The 21776-nt window shown below is 47.0% G+C and overlaps 1 protein-coding gene across 1 annotated transcript in view; it reads right to left on the bottom strand.

Annotated features, from left to right (window-relative positions):
* Window positions 1–21776, bottom strand: part of ASXL3 (ASXL transcriptional regulator 3) — a 1228938-nt gene that overhangs the window by 458659 nt on the left and 748503 nt on the right. Inside the window, exon 8 of the mRNA XM_069620988.1 lies at window positions 19974–20137. Coding sequence (XP_069477089.1) covers window positions 19974–20137 — 164 coding nt within the window. The remainder of the gene's footprint in view (window positions 1–19973; window positions 20138–21776) is intronic.

Below are 21776 nucleotides of genomic sequence, written 5' to 3'. Positions count from 1 at the left end.
CTTTGGAAAATGGATAAATAGGGACTGCTGAGGACAGGCAAGACACACTTTCACTTATCAACTGATCCATGGCGAAGCACCCTGCAGGAAGATCTAGACTCCAGAAACTAGATCCAGACTCCAGAACCTAGATCCAGACCCCAGAACCCTGAAGCAGAGGCCCAATCTGAAAAGCTGAAGCCTTTTCAGCAGGCCTTTAAAATCTAGCAACCTGATTTAACCCGTAAACTTCCACGGGGCCTAATCCATTCAACAGCCTGGCTGCGCTGTTTGCTGCTTCTGGCCAACAATCTTTGCTAGAACCCAAGATCCAGATCAGTCCAGCAGAGCTGTTACCCAGAACCCGTCAGATCCAGTCGAAGAGGCTGCGCAGAGACCAGAGTGCTGAGAGCAGAGTCCAGGTGCCCTGGACCTGTCCGGTGGCGAGCGAAGTCCAGTCCAAACCTTTGACCAGATCTTTGACAGGCCCATTCCATTCCAAAGCCATAGTTGTGAGTATTTAGCGTAGAACTGTCCAAAGTCATCTCTTAGTTTAAAGTAATCCATCCAACCCATTCCAACATATCCAGACTGCATTGTAGAATCTCTTTTGTCCATTCTGAATCCTTTCTCATCCATCTAATCCTGTGAGAATGGTTAGTGTAAGCCAACCTGTTTATAATTCAAAGCGCAAATTCATTTGAAATCTTGACTCCTTTGAGAAAAATCTACCTTCACCAAAACCTCGAACGTTTGAACCGTATGTTAACGAATTTTAAATGTAATTGTGAAGCTAACATCCTCAGCTTTCAAACGAACCCAAAACGAAATTCCAATTTGGCTCAATTTCATTCTATGTAAAATAGCTATTTCTTGATTTCAACTTCTGAATTTCGTTTTCCATATGCTAATTGTTCTACAATCATTGCTAGTGTTGACCTGAACCAATCCAAATCAACTTTCACTAGTTCTGAATCCATTTAGTGAATTAAAATCATTTTAGCATTTTCCCCATTCAATTCAACCGCATTTAAAAGCAATTGACCCGTTTTCAAATCATTACTATCCTCTCTAAGCTTGCTGGGGGGGAATTGAAATTGAAACTGCAATTGTTGAGTGTTATTCCTGAAACCTGTGTGCCCTCATTCAATCTATTCATATTGCATATTGGGGGGAGTAACAGGGGGAAAGAGTGATCCCATTGTCTTTGATTGAAGTCATATCAAGTTTTATTTCTGTGTTGCATTCCTTCCTATCATTGCAATTTCTTGAACCCATACAAAGTATTCTCTGCTATATTATTCTTCCTAGTCCTACTCCTAATTGATTAAAGAGATTTTTGATATTGTAATATTACCCATTGCTGATCATTGTTCATATTCATAAGTGTGATATTCAGATATTATCCATATTTATAAAAGTGTGATATATATATTGTTCAATTCTTCAAATAAATCTTTTAATTTGCAAAACAAACCTTCTTGGTTCAGTGAGACCGGGGGGATTAAAAGAGAGGGGCGTTATATAAGGGTACATCATCAGAATTAAAAGAACTGTTGACATAAAAATATATAAATAAGTGACTTATTGTGACTGTCTTTTTTTAATATAATGGTTTTGTAGCCATTGGGCATCCCATACTAGGAATTGACTTAGTTGGAGGGCTGTATTGAAATCACTTACACCTTCATCCAGCTGTATCGACGAAGGCAGACACCGTTCCCCATCTGCCGGAACCCTGTGTTGGTGACATCCAACGCCACTGTAATGGCTTGATCAGACACAACATCCCCCTCCAGGAAGAAAGCGACTGCTCCCATCCTCTTCTCATCGGGGAGGAATGCCAGAATAGGCCCCAGCTTGTACCACAGCTCCCTGTCGTACCTGGCTAGGATTGCCAGTGCGTTGGCCGCCTTGATAGTGGACGCCACAGGGTAAATCACCTTCCCATGGCGTCCATTTTTGTCCCCGCGCTGTGCAGAGACCCCGAAGACCAGGACGGGTTAGCCGACTGTTTTTTTTGTGGCCGCTGATACCAATGAATGCGGCGATGGTTGTGACCGCAGGCATGTGGGTGCGGAGTCCGGCACCCTATACAGCCTGTCATGTTTGGCTGGAGCAGTGCAAGGGTACTTCATGAGGACCAGGCCCTCTTCCCATACATCGTCCAGAAGGGGCACCTCCATGATTGTCTTCGTCTTGACCTTGCGGCTCTAGTACAAGAAAACCTCCTTCCTGGTTTCTTCAGGCACCAGCTGAAAAGGCTTGGAGGCTCTAGCGATCATGGAGTGTAACGACCCCACATCGCCCGTCCACTGTGACGATATCCTTGTCGTCATCCGTAGTCGTGGCCGTATCTGTTCTCGTACCCGTGTCTGGGTCTGCTTGGGGAGAAGGGGCTCGATGCGGAGGCTGAAATGGGGGTGTCAGATCACGCTTCCTCTTCTTCTTTGGATGCTGAACAAGGGACTGGGGGACTACTGGAACTGGGCCCAGTGGCATCTTCTTCTGGATCTCTGACACCAAGATGTGAAGGCTCGACAGAATGTCCAGAAACACATCCATTGGCTGAGCTGGTGGGATGGGCAAATTAGACCCTGCGCCGTCGTCTCCATCGTCGTCCTTCTCTTCCACGTCCTCGTGGACCGTGTGCAAAGACTCCTGGTCCTAGTCCGTGGACGAGACCTCCATGGCTTGGGCAACGGCCTGGGAGAGCTGTTTCAGGCCCCCCACTTTTTTTCTCCACTAGGGGGCGTGAATCGGGGCCTGAGCCAGTTTCTCCCCTTCTGGCGTGCCAGCAGACCATGCCAAAGTCACTGCAGCGGTGTCGCGCTTCGGGGGCAGGGATAACTTCTGTGCTGTGAGCGCTACCTTCACAGGGTCAGCTCCATTAGCCGTTGTGAGAGTAGCTGCCAACAACTCTAACGTTGACGAAGTCTTAGCCTGTGCCGATTGGGCCTGCTTGGGTAGTTTGGCCTTCTCCTACGTCCGTGGCTTCTCAGAGTTCTCCCGCAGTTTAGCCGGGGTAGATTTCCTTTATGAGAAGGAGCTCGATTGCCGGCTGGCAATGGAGGAGGAGGGTGATGTCAATCGCACCCTATCCACCTTGGGACCCGCTTCCGCAGCGAACCCGGTGGACACGGACATGCGGTTTTGGCCTTGTCTTGGGCCCCCACGGATGAGGCACCCTCAAAGGACTTAGAAGATTGCTACTCGGACCGGCCGGTCCTGGGTGAGGCTTTAGCATTAAGCCATGCCACCAGTCCACTGTGCCTGTCCCCCGTTGTCTTCTTGGAGAACCCAAAGTATATCACATACTCCACTACCTCCTTATGGTCTGGGTGCAGGCAGTAGAGGCATTGCACATGCTTGTCTTCCATTTCATATATCATATCATTTCACTACAACATACCGTAGCCCGCACTTGGTGCAGGGTTTGAAGAGGGACCTTCCCTCCTTCTCCTCCGTCATGCTCGGAGGGCGCGAAGTAGGCTCAATGGCCTTCTGGAATCTTCGGCCTTGAGGGGCACTTACATTCACTGACAATGGCTCCCCAATGACAGCATAGGGAGAAAAGAGCAGGCAGGCTCTTTTCGAACAAAAATAGAACCTTTCTACATCAAAAACACAAAAAAACAGAAGCAGCTCGCTGAGCAAACCCGAGGACTCAACACTGAAGCGTGCAGTAAAAATCTGAAGATGGCTGCCAGAGGAGGGGCTTAGAGAGAGGACTGTCACTGTATTGGTATTCGTATTTGTATTTATTGAATTTTTTATAGCGCTTTAAGCGAAAGCACTTTACATGAAACAGTGAATACATTACAAGCAATACAAAACGAGTCATGAATCAAATAACTAAGAACAATATACAGAGCAATTTACATGAGATATTTGAGTTAATATGTGCAGTAGAGGACAGTTGCGAGAGAGAACAGTAGAGAGGTGTTAGGATGGTGGTTGAAGAAGGTAAGATTTTAAAGAAGTGCGGAAGGAGGAGTAAGAGGTGATGGAGCGGATAGGGAGAGAGACGGTTCCAGTGAAAAGGTGCAAGAAGTTGGAAGGAACGGAAATGGGATGGAGCGCAGAGTGCAGGTGGAACAGTGAGTAGAAAATGATTGGCAGAGCGAAGTGGGCGAAAAGGAGAGTAGAAAGAGAGGAGGGAGAAAAGGTAAGTTTGAGCAAGACCATAGAGAGATTTAAAGACAAGACAGAGGAAATTTAATTTGAGTTGGGAATGAAAGGAGAGAGAGCCAAGAGAAGTGAGAGAAGAAGAGATGGAATCGTGAAGAGAGAGAAGGCAGAGAGAATGGATGGCAGAGTGGTAGATGGATTTAAGGTGGGTTAGATGTGAAGAAGGGAGACCGAAAAGGAGAGCAGAGCCGTAGAGAAGTCTAGAGAAGATTAGAGAGGAAATTAGGAGTTTAGTGGTGTGAAAGGTAAGGAAGGGTCAGATTTTGCAAATGTTATAGAGATGGAAGCGACAGGCACGGGAGGTAAGAGATGTGGTGAGTAAAGGAGAGGTTAGAGTCGATGTGTAGGCCAAGATTGCAGGAATGGGGAGAGATGGGGAGTTGGGGAGGAGGAAAGAGGATGGGAAGGAATAGGACTTCAGTTTTGTCAGTGTTTAGGGTAAGAAAGTGGGAGGACATCCAGGATTTAATAGCAGAGAGCCCGAGATGGATGTCAGGGGTAAAGGAAGAGAAGTAGAGGAAAAGCTGGGTGTCATCAGAATAGAACTGGTGAGAGAAACCAAAGGAAGAGATGATTGGAGCTGGGAGAGAGGTGTAGAGTGAGAAGAGAAAAGGGCCGAGCGCGGATCCTTGGGGGACACCGTAGTGTAGTGGGCAGGTGAGGGAGATACTACCGCCCAAGGAGACTGCAAAGGTACGATTGGATAGATAATAGGTGAACCAGTTAAGGACAGAGTCTTTGAGGCCAAAGGACGAGAGAGAGTTAAGTAGAGGGTGATCTACAGTGTCAAAGGCTGCTGAGAGGTCAAGAAGAATGAGAATCGATGAGTGTTTAGAGTAGCGAGCAGAAAGGAGGGAGTTGAGAACAGAGGTGAGAGCTGTTTCAGTGGAGTGGTTAGGGCAAAATCCAGATTGGGTAGTGGGGAGGAGAGAGAGGTTGGAGACAAAGGAGGAGAGTTGTGAATAGACAAGGCGCTCAAGGAGTTTTGAGAGGAAGGGTAAGAGAGAGATGGGGCGGAAGTTGGAAGCCAGGTGGGGGTTGGCTAAGGGCTTTTTCAGGATATGGATGATGGTTGCATGCTTGAAGGTTGAATGAAAGGTAGAGGTAGCCAGACAAGTGTTGAAGAAGGAGGTAAGGTATAAGGAGGGGGTACATTTTAGGAATGAGAGGTAGGAATGGGGTCAGAGTGAGCAGCAGTTGGGTGAGTTTTAGACAGGAGGAGGGAAACCTCAGATTGAGTGACAAGAGTGAAGGAAGACATGGTAGTGATGCGGTTGTGGGAGGAGGTGATGGGGGAGAGTAAGAAGGGGAGCAGAGAATGCCCTGACGTAGAGTGTAGACCTTGGCGGCAAAGACATTTGCAAGATCGGTGGATGAGAGAGGAGAGGTAATAGAATAATCAGGGGTAGGAGGAGAGAGAGGGCGAGTTAGAGTTTGGAAGATTCGGTGAGGGTGAGAAGATTGAGAGTGGAGAAGGTCTGAGAGGTAAGCTTATTTGGCGGGGTTGAGGCAGTTATCGTAGACAGTGTGGTAGGAGAAGTAAGTGGATTGGTTGGTAGGGGAGCAGTGTTTCTGCCAACGTCGTTCAAGGCATCTGAGGAGGCGGCACATGGAGGGAAAGGTGTGGAGAAAAACAAGGTTGGGCAGGTTAGCGAGAGGGGCACAAGGAGGTGAGAGGGTACAGCAGGTCGAGACTGGAAGTGAGAGAAGAGGATAAGGTGGAAGAAGCTTCGTTAGCTGAGAGGAGAAGTGAGAGAGAGGGGGGGAAGAGGAACAGGAGGGATAGAAAAGAGAAGGATTAAAGTTACGCAGGTCGCACCAGGAGAAAGATAGAGGGTGGGAGAAGATGAAGGGGGAGTGAGGGAGACGGAGTGGTCAGAAAGATAGTTGGGAAGGGTGGATATAGAGGAGGCGGTGAAAGAAGATGTAAAGATAAGGTCGAGAGTGGAGCCGGAGATGTGTGTGGTTGGGCAAGGGAGAGGGGTAAGAAGGTAGGAGTCGAGTATAGATAGGATGGGAGAAGTTGGGGGATTAGTGGAGAGATGGAGGTTAAAGTCGCCAATAACGATCAGAGGTGTAGGACAGGGGGAGATGAGGCCTAGGTCATTGGATGGGGGCAGTATGACCCAGGGGACAATGATTAGGTGAAGAACAAGTTACTTACCAACTGTAACGTTCTTTCAATGGGATGTTCCTCCCACGTATTCCTCATCTTAGATATACCCTTACCTTCAGCTTTGCTGCTTCGGGAAAAAATGTCTTTCCACCAGAGGGCACTCCACTTGAGGCTGCGGCATCAATGTCCCTCGGCGGCAATCCGTCGCAAGCCGAAGTCATCCGCTGTATAAATGCCTCGAGCCGCACCCGTTAGCCTCAGTTCTGTTTTTTTGTATATTGTAGGTAATGGCATGCCTCTTTTGACCCAAGCCTCAAAGGAACTTTGAGTCTAAACCACGTAAACTGTACTGTGGGATAGGCTGGGAGGGTCGATGAGGAATACATGGGAGGAACATCCAATCGAAAGAAAGTTACAGTTGGTAAGTAACTTGTTCTTCGAATGGATTGTGTCCTCCTATGTATTCCTCATCTTAGACTCCCAAAGCAGTTTTGTATTGAGGAGGGAGTACAGAGATATCAATCATGTACAGAATGAAGTACTGATTTAGCAAAGAGACCTCCCTGTGAAGAAGTTGAATCTAGAGCATAGTGTTTTATAAATGTGTGCATGGATGACCAGGTGGCTGCTGCGCAAATATCTTGCACTGGGACACCCCTTTGAAGTGCTGTTGAAGTCACCATGCCCTTGGTTGAATGAGCCCTGAGCCCATCTGGAGGATCTTTACCAGCCAATCTAGAACATTCAGTTATAGCCAAAATTATCCATCTAGGCAATGTTTGCTTAGTCACTGCCAGCCCCAATTTACGGCCAGTGTATCCCACAAAGAGTTGGTCACAATGACGTAATCTTGCCAGTCTTGAAATATAGAAACTAAGAGCCCTCTTAGGGTCTAATCTATGTAGCCTTTCCTCCTCCTTACTTGCATGAGGGGGAGGGTAAAAAGCAGACAGTGTTATTTTTTGAGGACACACTTTTAGCTCTGCTCACCATAATTCAGTTCTACTTTTTAGAGAACTTGCTCTGATGGTCTATATTTCCCAAGACTTACCCTCAGGAAGATGGGACCAGCCTTTGGTTGAGACAATGGCGAGACGATGGATTCAGCTTGGATAATTTTCATAGCTGATTGTACTATTGTGATATATGACAATGCATTACTTACCGTAAAAGCATTTCTGATGGTTGTATCTGCTTAGATTCACATGCTGTGCATAGGTCCGACATCCAGTGGTCACTGCGGAGTATTGCATTTTGTTTTTCGTAGTCGAAAAGGGGACGTCGACAAGGCGTTTCTGTAACACTATCCCTATAGTGACGTGCGTTGTACCCACAATCCCTCACGCGTCGAGGTCCCTCTGTTTGTATTTTTCTGCCCTGAGGGAGCCTTCTAGACGTGAGTGGGTACAGAAAAGAGAGAAATATAGTAGAGGATGTCTATGTTCCTTCCATCCGAGCGGGGAGGAAGGGCGGGTGCATGTGAATCTAAGCAGATACAACCATCAGAAATGCTTTTACGGTAAGTAATGCATTGTCTTCTGATGTTTGTTAATCTGCTTAGAATCACATGCTGTGCATAGACTAGCGAGCAGTACCCGGAGTTGGCGGTGGGTTATGAGAAGGAACAGTAGAGAAAAGATGTCTTAATACTGCCTGTCCCACCTAGGAGTCAGATCTAGAGTGTGCATCTAGACAGTGGTGTTTTGTAAAGGTGTGCACAGAACTCCAGGTAGCCGCTTTGCAGATGGACTCAAGGGGAACATTTGCAATGAATGCTATGGAAGCCCCAGTGCCTCGAGTGGAATGTGCTCTTGGCTTGAAGGGTAGTTCTCTCTTAGCAAGAGTGTAACAGAGAGTGATGCATTGTACAATCCATCTAGATATAGTGGACTTGGAGACTGCATCTCCTTCTCTTCCTGCTGCCACCGAGACAAAGAACTGATTAGTCTTTCTCAGTGATCGGGTTCTTTCCATGTAGAACATGACCGCTCTGCGGACATCTAGTGTGTGCAGAGTCCTCTCTCCCAAATTGGAAGGATTTTGAAAGAACGCTGGTAGTTCTATAGACTGGTTTACGTGGAATTTAGAGATGAATTTTGGAGCAAACCTTGGGTGAGTGCGTAGAACCACTTTATCTTTGTGAACTGTAACAAAGGGGTCTAGGACAGAAAGAGCCTGTAGTTCACTTAGTCTCCTGATGGAGGTGATAGCTATTAGAAAAGCAGTCTTCAGAGTGAGGTCTTTAAGAGATGCTTTGTGCATGGGTTCAAATGGTGAGCCCATGAGTTTGGTAAGTACCACCTTAAGGTCCCATCCGGGAGCTGGGTCAGCTATCGGGGGGTGTATTCTCTTTACTCCCTCCATGAAGGCCTTTATAACAGGGATCTTCCACCACGACACTTTGAGTTGGGAAGTGGTGTATGCAGAAAGTGCCGCTAGGTGGACTTTAATGGAATTGAACACTAGTCCTGAATCCAATAAGTGGGTCAGGTATAGAATAATATGTGTGGGAGAGCAGTCAATTGGGTTGATGCCCTTTCCTCTGCACCAAATGACAAATCTCTTCCATTTGCCAGAATAGCAGTGGCGAGTGTTAGGTTTTCTGGCTTCCCTGAGAATGTCCATGCATCTTTGCGGGAGCTGTAGATGTCCAAATTCTATGATCTCAGGAGCCAGGCTGCTAAGTTCATGTTCTGGGGGCATGGATGCAGAGTCCTGCCCCTGTCTTGTGACAGCATGTTGTACGGGCAGGGGAGTTTCACTGGGGGAGATAGAGACATCTCCATCAAGTGAGCGAACCATGGCTGTCGGGCCCACATTGGGGCCACCAGTATCATGGTTACTTGTTCCTGGTGCATCTTGTGCACTACCCTGTTGAGAAGGGGAGTCGGGGGGGAAAAGCGTAAACAAATTTCCCTGACCACTGAATCGACAGACCGTTCCCCTTGGATTGGTTCTGGGGGTACCTGGAGGCGTAACTTTGGCATTGTGAGTTCTCCAGGGTTGCGAACAGGTCTATTTCTGGGAACCCCCATTGTGTGAAGACGTCGAAGACGATGTCTTCGTGCAGTCGCCATTTGTATTCTTCGGGCAGAGGGAAGTCTCTGCTGAGTTTGTCTGCCAGCAGATTGAGTTCCCCTGGTACATGTTGTGACAGAAGGAACATATTCTGTTTGAGAGCCCACTTCCATATGTTTTGGGCCAGTTTGGACAGTCCTGGAGAGTGGGTTCCCCCCTGTTTGTTGATGTAATACATGGCTGTGGTGCTGTCTGTAAGGACCATCACTGTCCTGCCTTGTAGGTGTTCCTTGAAGGCTTTTAGCGCCTTGAACACTGCTAGTAGCTCCAGAAGATTGATGTGTTTGGATGCTACGTTCGGAGTCCACTCGCCGTGAGCAGTTTGATGGGATAGGTGAGCCCCCCATCCTGTGAGGGATGCGTCTGTGGTTAGAGTGGCTTCTGCCGCGGGTGTGGCAAAGGGTTTCCCTTTTTCCAGGTTTTCCTTTGTCCACCACCGTAGCGAGAGAACTAAGGCCTGCGAGACCACCACTAGGTCGTCCCATAGTCCGCTGGCCTGACACCACTGGCTGTTGAGCCACTCTTGCATTGGGCGCATGCGCAGGCGCGCGTGAGGTACCAAATAAATACACAACACCATCATGCCTAGCAAGCGCATTGCTTTGCGTACCGTCACCTCTCGACCGGTCACATATTGAGGGATCTGAAACAACATGTTTTGGACCCTCTCTTTGGAGGGGAAAACGAGGCCGTCCTTTGTTTGAATTAGAGCCCCTAGGAATTGTTTGATTTGGCTGGGGTCTAGGCTGGACTTCTTTTCGTTGATGGAGAAGCCCAACTGGAACAAAAGGTCTACCGTCTTTTGGGTATTGGAGAAGCATGTTTCGTAAGAATCCCCTGTTATGAGCCAGTCGTCGAGGTAAGGGTAAACTGGGATGGACAACCTGCGCAGGTGGGCCGCTGCCACTGCCAGTACTTTCGTGAATACCCTTGGTGCTGATGCTATGCCGAAGGGTAGCACTCTGAACTGATAGTGTTTGCCCTCTATCATGAACCGGAGGTATTTTCTGTGCGCTGGCAACATTAAAATATGAAAGTATGCATCTTTCATGTCCAATGTTGTCATGTAATCTCCCTGTGAAAGCAGTGGGATCACTTCCTGTAAGGTCACCATACGAAACTTTTGGGGTTTGATGAACTTGTTCGCTGGGCGCAGATCTAATACAGGGCGCATGGTTAGATCCTTTTTGGGTACAAGGAAGTACACTGAATAAATACCTTCCGTTACCTGAGCTAGCGGCACAACCTCTATGGCTCCTTTTTCCAGCAGTTGTTGTACTTCTTGTAGAAGGATGGCAAGATGTTCCGGTGACATGCGTCATCCCCTCGGGGTTTGTATGTTGGGGAACTGTTGAATTCGATGCAGTAACCGTGGGCTACGGTGGAGAGTACCCAGCGGTCTGACGTTATACCCTCCCATGCTGGAAGAAAGGATGTTATCCGGCCCCCGACCGGTGTTGCATGGGAGGGGACGCGAATCTTCGCGTCACTTGGTGTTGTTAGGGGCTTGGGAACCTCTGGGGGTGGACCCTCGCCCTCTTCCTTTGCCCCGGCGCTGTCCTCTTTGGCTGTACTGGCCACTATTGGTCTGGAAATTGGTGGCAGGGTACTGTTGCTGCTGGTTTTGTTGTTGGCGTTGGCCACGAAAAAAGCGTTTGTTGCCATAGCCGCGCCTTGTAGAGGGCTTAGAGATTTGGTTTAGAGTTTTGATAGTATCGAACTCTTTTTTAGCCATCTCCAAAGTCTCATCCACCGCTTTCCCGAAGAGGTTAGAGTCTTCAACAGGTTTGTTTATTAAAGACGCCTGTGTCTCCGGTTTGAACCCTGAGTTGCGCAGCCATACGTGTCGCTTTAGGACTATTCCCTGGACTAGGGAACGTCCCGCAGTTTCTGCCGCATCCAGAGAGCTCTTTACAATACTCTGGTTGACCTGGGTTCCTTCGGCAATAGTTGAAAGCAGGCGTGTACGTAAGGGTTCCGGCGCTTCTTCGGCGTCTTTGCGCAGTTTGTCCCACTGCGCGTCCGCATAGCTAGCGAGCAAAGAATTGTTGTTGGCAATTCTTGCCGAAAAGGCGGCCGAGGATGTAACTCTTTTTGCAAGGGCATATAACCGCTTGCCCTCCTTGTCAGGTGGTGCCTCACTGGTGGAAAGTGGTACCCCTGCCCTCTTTCTTGTGTTGGTTACTACCAGGGAATCCGGAATGGAATGTCCCCTGATGTACAGCGGGTCTGAGGGTGAAGGAGTGAAAAGTTTTTCAATTCTAGGATTGACCCCTCTGATTAGTGCGGGTGTGGACAGCGAAGGGATGATTCTTCTCCTCACAGAAGCAAGGAGGGGAATTGTCTGACTAACTGGGGGTTTCTCCTTAATTACCCTTTCTACAAAGTCTAATTCAGGGGAGAGCTCCCCAGTGTCCAGTTCGAAGTGTGCTGCTGCTTTACGCAACAGGGCATTAAATGTGGGTTGATCGTCAATGGGAGACGTGTTTCTACCAGGTGAGATGTCAGGAGGATTTAGGTTCAGGCCATCAGTATCAGAATATATAGAAGGTGATTGCCAGGGGTGAGAAGGTCCTTCTTCTGGGTCTTCTCTGAAGCCTTCCCCTACCAAGTCTGGGCTGCCTTCCAGACCTTCCTCCTGATCCTCGTCCATAAACTCATCCTCTACCTCTTCCTCAAAATAATGTCCTTCCCCAGTGAGGTCATACACACTGTGGAAGTCTGAGGCTGTGTCCTGGAGGGGATTGCCTAATCTTGGAATTTTGGCCCTGGGGTCCTCCTGAGGCCCTTCTCTTATTCTCTTTGGAGTGGGAGGGTTTTGGGCATTCATAAACCTCTCCATTCTTTCCATGCATAGATGGAGCCTCTCCATGGTTTCATGGGGTACCCCTGAGCGGTCTAGCGGGGGAAAATTGGTGTCTTGTAGCTGAAAACGGCTCGACCTCTCCCATAACGTCGAGGAAAGTGTCCCTTCGCCCTCCGAAAAGCCTGCAGGTGTGCTGGAAATCCCTTCGACTGAAGGAGATTGTCCCTGTGTTCTCGGCGTGTCTTTCGACCTTTGCGTAACGCTCGACGCGTCTTTCGGCGTACGCTTGTGGGCGTCTGCTACCACGATCCTCGCCAAGCTCTCAGCGACTCGTTTGTCAGCGGAGAGCTGTGGTTATCGAACGCTCTACGGCGGAATGCGCTTTCTGCTGATGCGCTCCGGCCGATGATTTGGGGGCGGCGCCCTTATTTGCCGAAAGCCCAGTCGCTGGTCGCGGCTGCGAGAGGGGCTTCGAACCCGAACGGTCCGAGGAGGCCGCCGGTGAAACCTGCGTCTCCTTGGGCGCTGATGCTCTCTTTGCCCTTGGCAAAGAAGAGCCATGGGTTGTGTGCTTATGTGTGGTCTTGTGTGCGTCAGTGTCGCCGGGGTGTTCATCCCCATAAGCAGGGCATGAGCCGAGCCCGTCGGGGCCGGGGACAGACGCCGAAGCGCGTGCGCGCTCCCTGGAGGGGTTTACGACTTCCGTAGAGGAGGTTGTGGTATCACGTTACTCGTCACTGTCGGAGGTAGCGACGGTGGGTGGGGCGTCGGCCTTCGACATAGCGTAGGCCGTCCACCTTTTGACCCTACGGTCTTTTAGAGTCTTAGGCTTAAGAAGCCGACAAGCCGTGCAACCTTCCTCCTTGTGATCGAGGGGCAAGCAGCGGTTACACCGTGAATGCTTGTCCTTCCAAGTAAACTTGCCCTTGCAAAGCGGGCAAAACCTAAAGGGTGTCCTCTCCATAGCCGAGGTAATAAAACGTGATAACCACCCCAAGGGAAAGGAAGGGGAAAAGGAAAGGCATTCTCAGAAAAGATTAGAGATGTCCCACGACCCCCACTCTCCCTACTGTGTTTGGCCCGCGAGGCCAGGCCACGTGTTCGGCAACGCCGAAGGATCTCCTCCGCTCGTCCCCTCCGTCGAAGATCTTGCTCGGCGGAGACAGCTTCACAACAGCGTCGAGGGGGGGATCGATGTGTTCTATATTAATATAGGAAAACGACCAAAGGTCGAGGAGATGAAATCTGCAATGTCTCTCGAGGAGCTCCGCGTAAAGGCGACCATTAGCTGGGCGGAAAAAAACAATCTGAGGGACCTCGACGTGTGAGGGATTGTGGGTACTACACACATCACTATAGGGATAGTGTTACAGACACGCCTTGTCGACGTCCCCCTTTTCGACTACGAAAAACAAAATGCAATACTCCGTAGTGACCACTGGATGTCGGACCTACGCACAGCATGTGATTCTAAGCAGATTAACAAACATCAGAAATATATATATCAACATTTTAAGTGGCAACTATCCTAGTGGGAGTGCGCCGTCCTGAAGAAGATGGGCATTAATCGTGAAACAGCTTAGATGCTCTGTACCATCGAAACTACCCCTTTTTTCATCCATGCCAGACCTAGTGGAAAAAACTGGATTATGACAGTTGACGTACGGCACCCCTTATAGTTCTAGAGGAAATCATTGCTGTATTGACCATGAATTTGTGATTCTGTTTAAGTCTGTAACGCATCCGTAGCCTCTGACCACCATCCGGGTGATCTCCTTCACCCAGTTTGGTGCCCAGATAGCTCGGTAGCACTATGTTAGCATTGACTGAATTGACAGTCCTGTTTTTATAAAAGCACTTTGTCTGATTATGCACTTTATTTCTATACACAACATGCTTATATTAGATATGAGCTCATAATAAGGTTTAATATGTATGTTTTAAACAAACAATGAAATTAAAATAATCATAGAATTCCTAATATTTTATTTTGCCTGTTTTGATCTGTGATTCTGAATTGTGGGCCCCCTGTTCCCTGACCTTTACCGGTTCCCTTTATAATTGGTTTTCTCATTCCGCTGACATGATTTGTGTTCTTACTATATTTGCTGCTTCCTCTATGTTGGCAAAGTAGAGGTTTACCCATCTCCTGTTTTGTATTTTTTGTGACCAGTGAAAATCTGAGACAATTTTTGGCAAAAAAGAGGGTTTGACCCCAAGAACAACTTTATCTTTGTAAAAGACCGTGTGAGGAGGCCCGCTAGAAAGTACCTGCAACTCACTTACCCTGCGGACTGATGTAATTGACATTAGAAGTATGGTTTTTAAAGTAAGGAGCCTTGACTGACAAGAATGTAAAGGCTCAAATGGGATGCATGTGAGGAACTTTAATACTAAGTTTAAATCCCACATAGGTACTTGAAAAGGTATTGGAGGTAAGTAAGATTCTTCCTCTGAGGAGCGCTTAAAAATGGATAGCGCTGCTAAATAACCCTTTATTGTGCCAACATGGAGCCCCAGATTGGCCAAGTATAGAGAAAGGACAATATTGTGGGAATATTACACTGAAAAGGGTCCACATTCTTACCTCTGCACCAGTTATTGAACTTGTTCCACAATACCGGTACAGAGATTTAGTTGCTAGCCTTTTGGCTGAAAGCAAAATCTCCATAACGTCATCCGGAAGGTCCCAATCCTTGTATCTCAGCCTCTCAGAAGCCATGCATTAAGGTTGAGTGTTTTGAGCTCTGGATGGAGAACTCAACCTTTCTGTCGTGAAAGCAGGTCCTCTCTTTGTGGAAGACGTATTGGAGGGCAGATGGACATGTCCAGAAGGTCTGGGTACCACGTTCTCCTGGCCCAATCGGGGGCCATTAGGATCATGGTTTTGCTGAACGTTCTTAGCCTCCTGATTACTCGAGGGATCACGGGGACTGGAGGAAATGAGTACAGAAGCGGAAATCCCAGTCCACCATGAACGTGCCTCCTAGAGCTCCTCTCGGAGGAAATTCCCTTGAGCAGTATAGTTCGCACTTCCGGTTGACCCTGGTTGCGAACAGATCCACTTGAGGAGTTCCCCAAAGGGCGAAGATCTCTTGAAGGACATTCTGAGCTAGTTACCATTCGTTGGAGACTGTGCTCTGCCTGCTCAGAGTGTCCACCACTGTGTTTTTCTCTCTGGCTAGATGAACTGCCGACAGAGAAATCCATTCTTGTATGGCCCAGAGCCGAGCTGCATTGCCCCTCTGCACAGTAGTAGTGACCCTCCTCCTCCTCTCTTGTTGAGGTAGTACATGGCCACTGTGTTGTCTGTCATTATCAGGACATTCTTTCCCCGCACAGAGGGCAGAAAGGCATTCTTTCCCCGCACAGAAGGCAGAAAGGCCTTCAGCGCTAGTCTGATTGCCCTCAGCTCCAATAGGTTGATGTGTAGTTTGGACTCTGATGGAGACCAACGACAGCTGATCGTCAAATCGTTGGCATGAGCTCCCCACCCTGTAAATGAGGCGTCTGTCACTACCGTTCGCTCTGGCCATGGTTGCCAAAACGTTTCTCCCTTGAGGATATTGTCGTTGCTTCCTGCAACAGGAGCGGGTCTGGATGTTTGGCAGGGTTGTATCCCGGCGGGTGATTGAGGTTTGTTTTGAAAAGGAAGGCAGTAACCTTGGGATACTGTTTCCAGTGCACAAGCATCTGAAGTAATGCCCCGCCATTCTTCCAGTTGCTGCGAGATCCTGCCTCCCACCGGGGTCTTGTGGGTCAAAACGTCAGAGTGGCTTTGCAGCAGCTCCAGCAGCGGCCAAAGGGACAGTTGCCGTTGTTGGGGCAGATCTAGTGCCTTTTCCTCGCCCGAGGATATTTCCTTTGTCCCCTTTGACTGGCCTGTCCCCTTCCCTTTCCAAATGAGGAATAAAATCAAAAGGGACAACCCCTCCAGGAAGATGAGCCTATGTAGGGGCGTTGTTGAGGTTGTCATGTAGCCACACTGAGTGATTTTGATGTCGCTTTGGAGGTCTGCAGCCGCTCCAAACTTTCATCCACCTTGCTGCCAAAAAACCTCGAGCCGTCAAATGGCATATTAAGAAGTCTTGCCTGCACATCCGGTTCAAAACCCGCCTTCCCCAGCCACGCAAATGTACGTAACACTGAACTAGATACCTTGGACCTACTGATACGGTCAGCCGTGGCCAAACCGGATTGAAGGCATTCCCCCGAAGCCTCCTTTCCATCCCTTACTATGGCCAGGAAACCTTCCCGTTCCTCACCTTCAGGGATGTGTTCAGCTGCCGCTGTCATACAGTCCCACAGGGTGTATGTAAATCTTGCAAGGGTGCAAGTTACATTTGTGGATTTTAATGCCATGCTCCTTAACGAAAAAATCTTTCGGGACCATGCATCGATCTTATCATCCCTGTCTGGGGGAATTGTAGGATATGCCGCATTCCTAGTAGAAGTAGCTGCTTGAACTACAAGACTCCCAGTTTACTCACATATTCAGGATTTGAAGAACAGGGCCTGTATTTTAAAACATAATTTTTATTTACTGCCGGAGTATACTAAGGGTTTTCCCGTGCAAAAGGAAGTATGGGATCTTGTTGAGGTCCCTCCAAAAGTTTGTCAGTCATATTATCCTCCTGATAAATAGGTGAATTTCTGCTCCACCCCATAAATTCAGTTACCCTGTTCATTAACTTTCTATATCCTGCATCAGCATGCTCAGCCGGGTCAGGCTTTTTAATTTCATATTCTGGAGATGTGTTCAGGCCACTTGCTGACTGCAAGCATAAGTCTGCCATTTTAGATTGGTGGCCAATCAACTCCTCTGGGACCTGTTTTGTTCCAAATTTCACTCCTGCAGGTGAAACTTCTTCTGATGAACCTCCCTCATAAATGGAGGACATGGTTCTAAAGAAATCCTGCCTACTTTCAGGGTGAAATAATTTCTCAGGTGGCATAGATTTCGACACAGATGTCTATTTTGCAAAAGGAGTGAACGAAGTCATCAACGGGCGTTGATGGCGTCGACATTAAGGCCTCGCCTTCGATACCGTCGAGGTAACCTTCGACACTTTCGAAGGAATTGTCGACACCGTCGAAGGAGCCTTCGACACTGTCGGCTGTGCACTCGACATAACCTTTATGGAATGGTTTGTCGACACCCTGTGCTCTATCGCCTTCGATAGAAGCTTCGAGGAAGTCTTTGACGAGGATTTTGATGGCGGATGAGTATTCAAAGCCATTTTATCGAGTACTACCTCCGATTTCTGCACCGGTAGGCGTTTTTTATGAGGCGTCGTGGAAGATTCCCTGGACGACACCCTCGACGATTTCTTGTCAGATTTTCTTGTCTTAGATCTTCCCCAGTCACTTTTGGTATGAGCAGGGGCGTGGTCTTCGCTAGACTTTGAGGGGGTCTGGGCCGCATTCTCAAAGATCTTTAGCATAGATGTTCTGAAGGCTACCCACTTTCCTGTTGACATGTTTTGACGGACATGTGATAACTTCCTCAGACAGCGTCGAGGAAGAGGGAGACCGTTGTCTTTTCTTTGCCATTTTTGAGGAAGAAGAAGAGGACTTCCTGGATCTACTCTTCGACCTAGACTTTTTAGGTTTGTGATGTTTTAAAGCAGACTCCGCCAAGTCTCTTTTTTCCCCTCTAAGACAACTTCGAGGACTCCTCCCCCCCTTTCTGTTCTGTTAATGCTTTATGGGTCATCGACTGACAGTAACCGCACTTGTCTACACAGTGGTTGGAACCGAGACACCAGAGGCAATTCCGATCGGGGTCAGTCAGCGACATCTTCCTCCCAAATTTCTGGAATTTTTTTAATCCAGGTCTTCGGCATGGAAGGATTTGATGATGACAACATTTTCATGAACTCAAGCGCCGTTTTCTCGATCCGAAGCAAAGCTAACGGAAAAACGGAACCGAGGCCAACCGGTGCGGCTCGAGGCATTTATACAGCGGATGATGTCGGCACTCGACGGATGCCGCCAAGGGATATCGACTCCGCAGCCTCAAATGGAGCGCCTTCTGGTGGAGAGAACATTTTTTCCGAAGCAGCAAAGCTGAAGCTAAGGATATATCTAAGATGAGGACTACGTGGGAGGACACAGTCCATTCGATATACAGTTTATAAGTGAAAGTGAAACTGTTTTTTCTTTTACCAAGGATTCCCAGCCTTAGCTAGGGTGGCCTCCTGAAATCTCCGGCCTGATTTTAGAAATCCATCTCAACACTGATTAATATGGTGTCTTGCTTGTGTTGGACTAGACTCTTGTGTTTGTGACATATATTTGTGTCTTCTTGTTCGACTGATTGCTATTCCTTTTTTGTCCTTGTGGCCGATGTGATATGGAGCGGCACTGTTGATCCGTGTGGTGCACTTAACGTTCCGCATCTTCGCAAGAGCATTGCTGGGCAAGGTGAAGATACCTACCATGTCACAAGCACACTTCCAGCTTACGCATAAGCGTTTACATCAGCAGTGTCGCACAGTTCACCATCTCTCCTGAATAAAAGCTGCATGCTGTGCATCATGCACCGCAACCAAGATGCAAGTCCTGCACATTGGTCGCAGTGCATGATGTACATCAGTGCCCCACAGCTCGTAAATGCACCGTTATGCTGGCACATATTCAACACTTTTCATTTTGGTCTGCATTTGCAATTGGTATTTTCCTGTTTTCGCCAACTGTATAGATGGTTTAGTTATAATAACACCACAAGTTCCTTCATAGGATTTATTTAATTTCGCCAATATTACACTCAATCTTTTTCTTTTTTGTTTCACAATTTTTTCCCTTTGTCTCACAATTTTTTCTTTATTCTCAGCACATGTTTCTCCACAGTTTTATAGAGGATCATAAGGAGAGAATCCTGTTTTTGTAGAGCGCCACCAGTTATTGTGTACATATTTTTGGTTCTCTGCTGTATTTTCCCTAAGTGGTGAGAACCAGATACTATTTGTAGAATGGGATCCGCGTGTCCACAGTTTCGTGCTGCCGATCTGTGATACAGTGTGAATAAATTGTGAAACAAAAAAGAAAAAGATTGCGTGTAATATTGGAGAAATTAAAGAAATCTCATCAAGAAACTTGTGGTGCTATTGGAACAAATTAGCTCACATTGTTGGAAAAACTTTACCATCTATACAGTTGGCGCCATCAAGAAAATACCAATTGCAGATACAGATCATAAAGGATATTGGACAGTCACAATACTGGTATTACCTATGCCGACAACTGTAACCAATCAAATAATATATGTAGTTTTTTGACTGAACCCTTCTGAAAATTAACTTTTCATTTTGGGCTGTTAACATATGAAGGGGGTGGGGAAGCAGAAAAATCCTTCCTTGCACACCCACCCCACATTTATTGTGACCTTCCTCACCAGCCTGTACACTTTCTGAAGCTAATGGTGTGGTAAAAAAATGCATTTCCTTTAAATTTTCAGTGAAGTTTATTCCTGCTCACACCAATCGCCACCTCCTCCAACTGCCAAATCGTAAGCATTTACAATCAACCAGAGTTCAAGATATAGATCTCATGACAATGTTCAATTGAAATAATTGTGCACCAACTTATTTCGACAAAAGGGATATCACAAGTTGTGGGCCATCACACATTAGCTGTATTACTCGAGAATAAACCCCACTACGTTCTTCTGGTCGAGTTTGGTTTTAAATGGCTAACTCACTGATTTTCCACTTTAGAGAAGTTTCACCACCAAATGAAATTCAACAGTTATTACAGTTTGGAACAATGACAACAATAAAAGGACAGCATGTCTTCACCCACCTGCCGGTCTACTTCTGGGAGCAAAAGTAGAAGGTATTGTTGGAAATGCTGCGGTAAAGAAGCAAACGTATGCTTGTTTATTAAAGCCCGCAAGTTAGTGTTCACCAAAATGGATCCTGGTGTTTCAATGTCAATATCCTCCGCTTTGGTCCATTTCAAATGCCCTGTTGAAAGAAAGACCAGATGATGTAATGAATGCCACAGTTAATCGGTAAAATCTTACTCTAGTTGCACTGAGGGAATAAAATTAATCCAGTATGCTGGTGCAGTTTGAAACTACAGCAGATTAGGCTGAAGCCTATATAATTAGAGATTAGGGCATGCTGAGTTAAGGGTCAATGTGGCACGGGTACAGTCTACTTTCTATAAATAAAAATGTGGAAAGTGTACAAATTATTTTTAAAGATCTTAACGAGTTAGGGACTTTGCGAATATTATGATAAATACAGAACAGCCATCAAATGCCAAGTGTAAAAGAGTGGAAGGTGTCTAATTAACCATCCACTGGAAAGCAATTAAGTAATCCGTGACAAATGTGTGTGAACATTTATATTATTTTACAAATGTGCTTGCGTATAAGTGAGCAGGAGTCCCACTTACGCAGATCAAACAAGGCTTTTTTTGAAATCGAAGGAGACAAGTATTGCACAGTTTCCTCTTGGGGTAATTGTCCCAGAGGACATCATTCTATCCCTGGGGAAACAATCCCTTACCTCTATGGGAGCCATAAGGGAACTTTCAAATTAAATTCTAACCTCGCTTTAGGCTTACATATGTAAACGAGATGACCAACATGGGACTGTCAGGTGTGGCACACTAGATGTACCAGCTATTTTCCCCCACTCCCGAAATCCTGCTCCTAGCATTTCCCTTTTGTATACATTCACTTTGGACAAGGATGTATAGACTACATATCCCTTAGCAACTTCAGGATCTCTCGGATAGGTGGATTGGGGACACTATAGTACATTGAATATAAACATAACCCACAGATAAGTGTCAGCACTGTGCAGCTCAGTTCTACATAATAATAACGAAGCCGACAACAATGCGGCTCGATAACGCAAAGCTGACAGCTTCTTATTACAAAAAGTTGAGTGACATTTCAACTCTGATTTGTCCCCTGCTTTCCCTGTTCCCGATTAAATAACCAGAGGCATGTTTCTAAGGTATGAGGCACTGTAGCCGTGTGCCTTATGTGTTACAGAGTACATCTCTGTTGGAGTTCTACTTGTTACAGTAAAATTGCTACAAATCGTATGTAACTGCACAGATTCTATGACAAGACAGGAGGCTCGCATTATGCTTCACTTTCTTTTATTTGCTGCCACACCAGCACTTCAAAACTTAACTTTAATACTGCACATTTATGTTCTTACAAAACCACAGTTATGGAAAACGAAAATGGACCAGTTTAAACGTTTGTTTCATATCTGCCTGTGATCACTGTAATCACCAGGGAACTACTAGTCCCATGATACTCATGTCTCTGGTAGTCCAATCCTCCAAGCTCTGCACCTATCAGAGGGCAGCCTCCTGTATAAGAGCCCCTGTGCCCATGTCCTTTCCTTTCTTTTTGCTGCCTGAGATAAGTGTCATATTTCTCTATCTTTGCTTATAGAAAGGATTGTTAGACACGTATATATTTCTATAATTTCTATGATATGTGTATATCAGTATGACAATGCATTACTTACCGTAAAAGCATTTCTGATGGTTGTATCTGCTTAGATTCACATGCTGTGCATAGGTCCGACATCCAGTGGTCACTGCGGAGTATTGCATTTTGTTTTTCGTAGTCGA

The sequence above is a fragment of the Ambystoma mexicanum genome, chromosome 5q, assembly GCF_040938575.1.
Source record: "Ambystoma mexicanum isolate Mex_15411 chromosome 5q, UKY_AmexF1_1, whole genome shotgun sequence".
In the NCBI taxonomy this organism is placed as follows: Eukaryota; Metazoa; Chordata; class Amphibia; order Caudata; family Ambystomatidae; genus Ambystoma; species Ambystoma mexicanum.
This window is presented reverse-complemented; position numbering and strand designations above follow the sequence as displayed.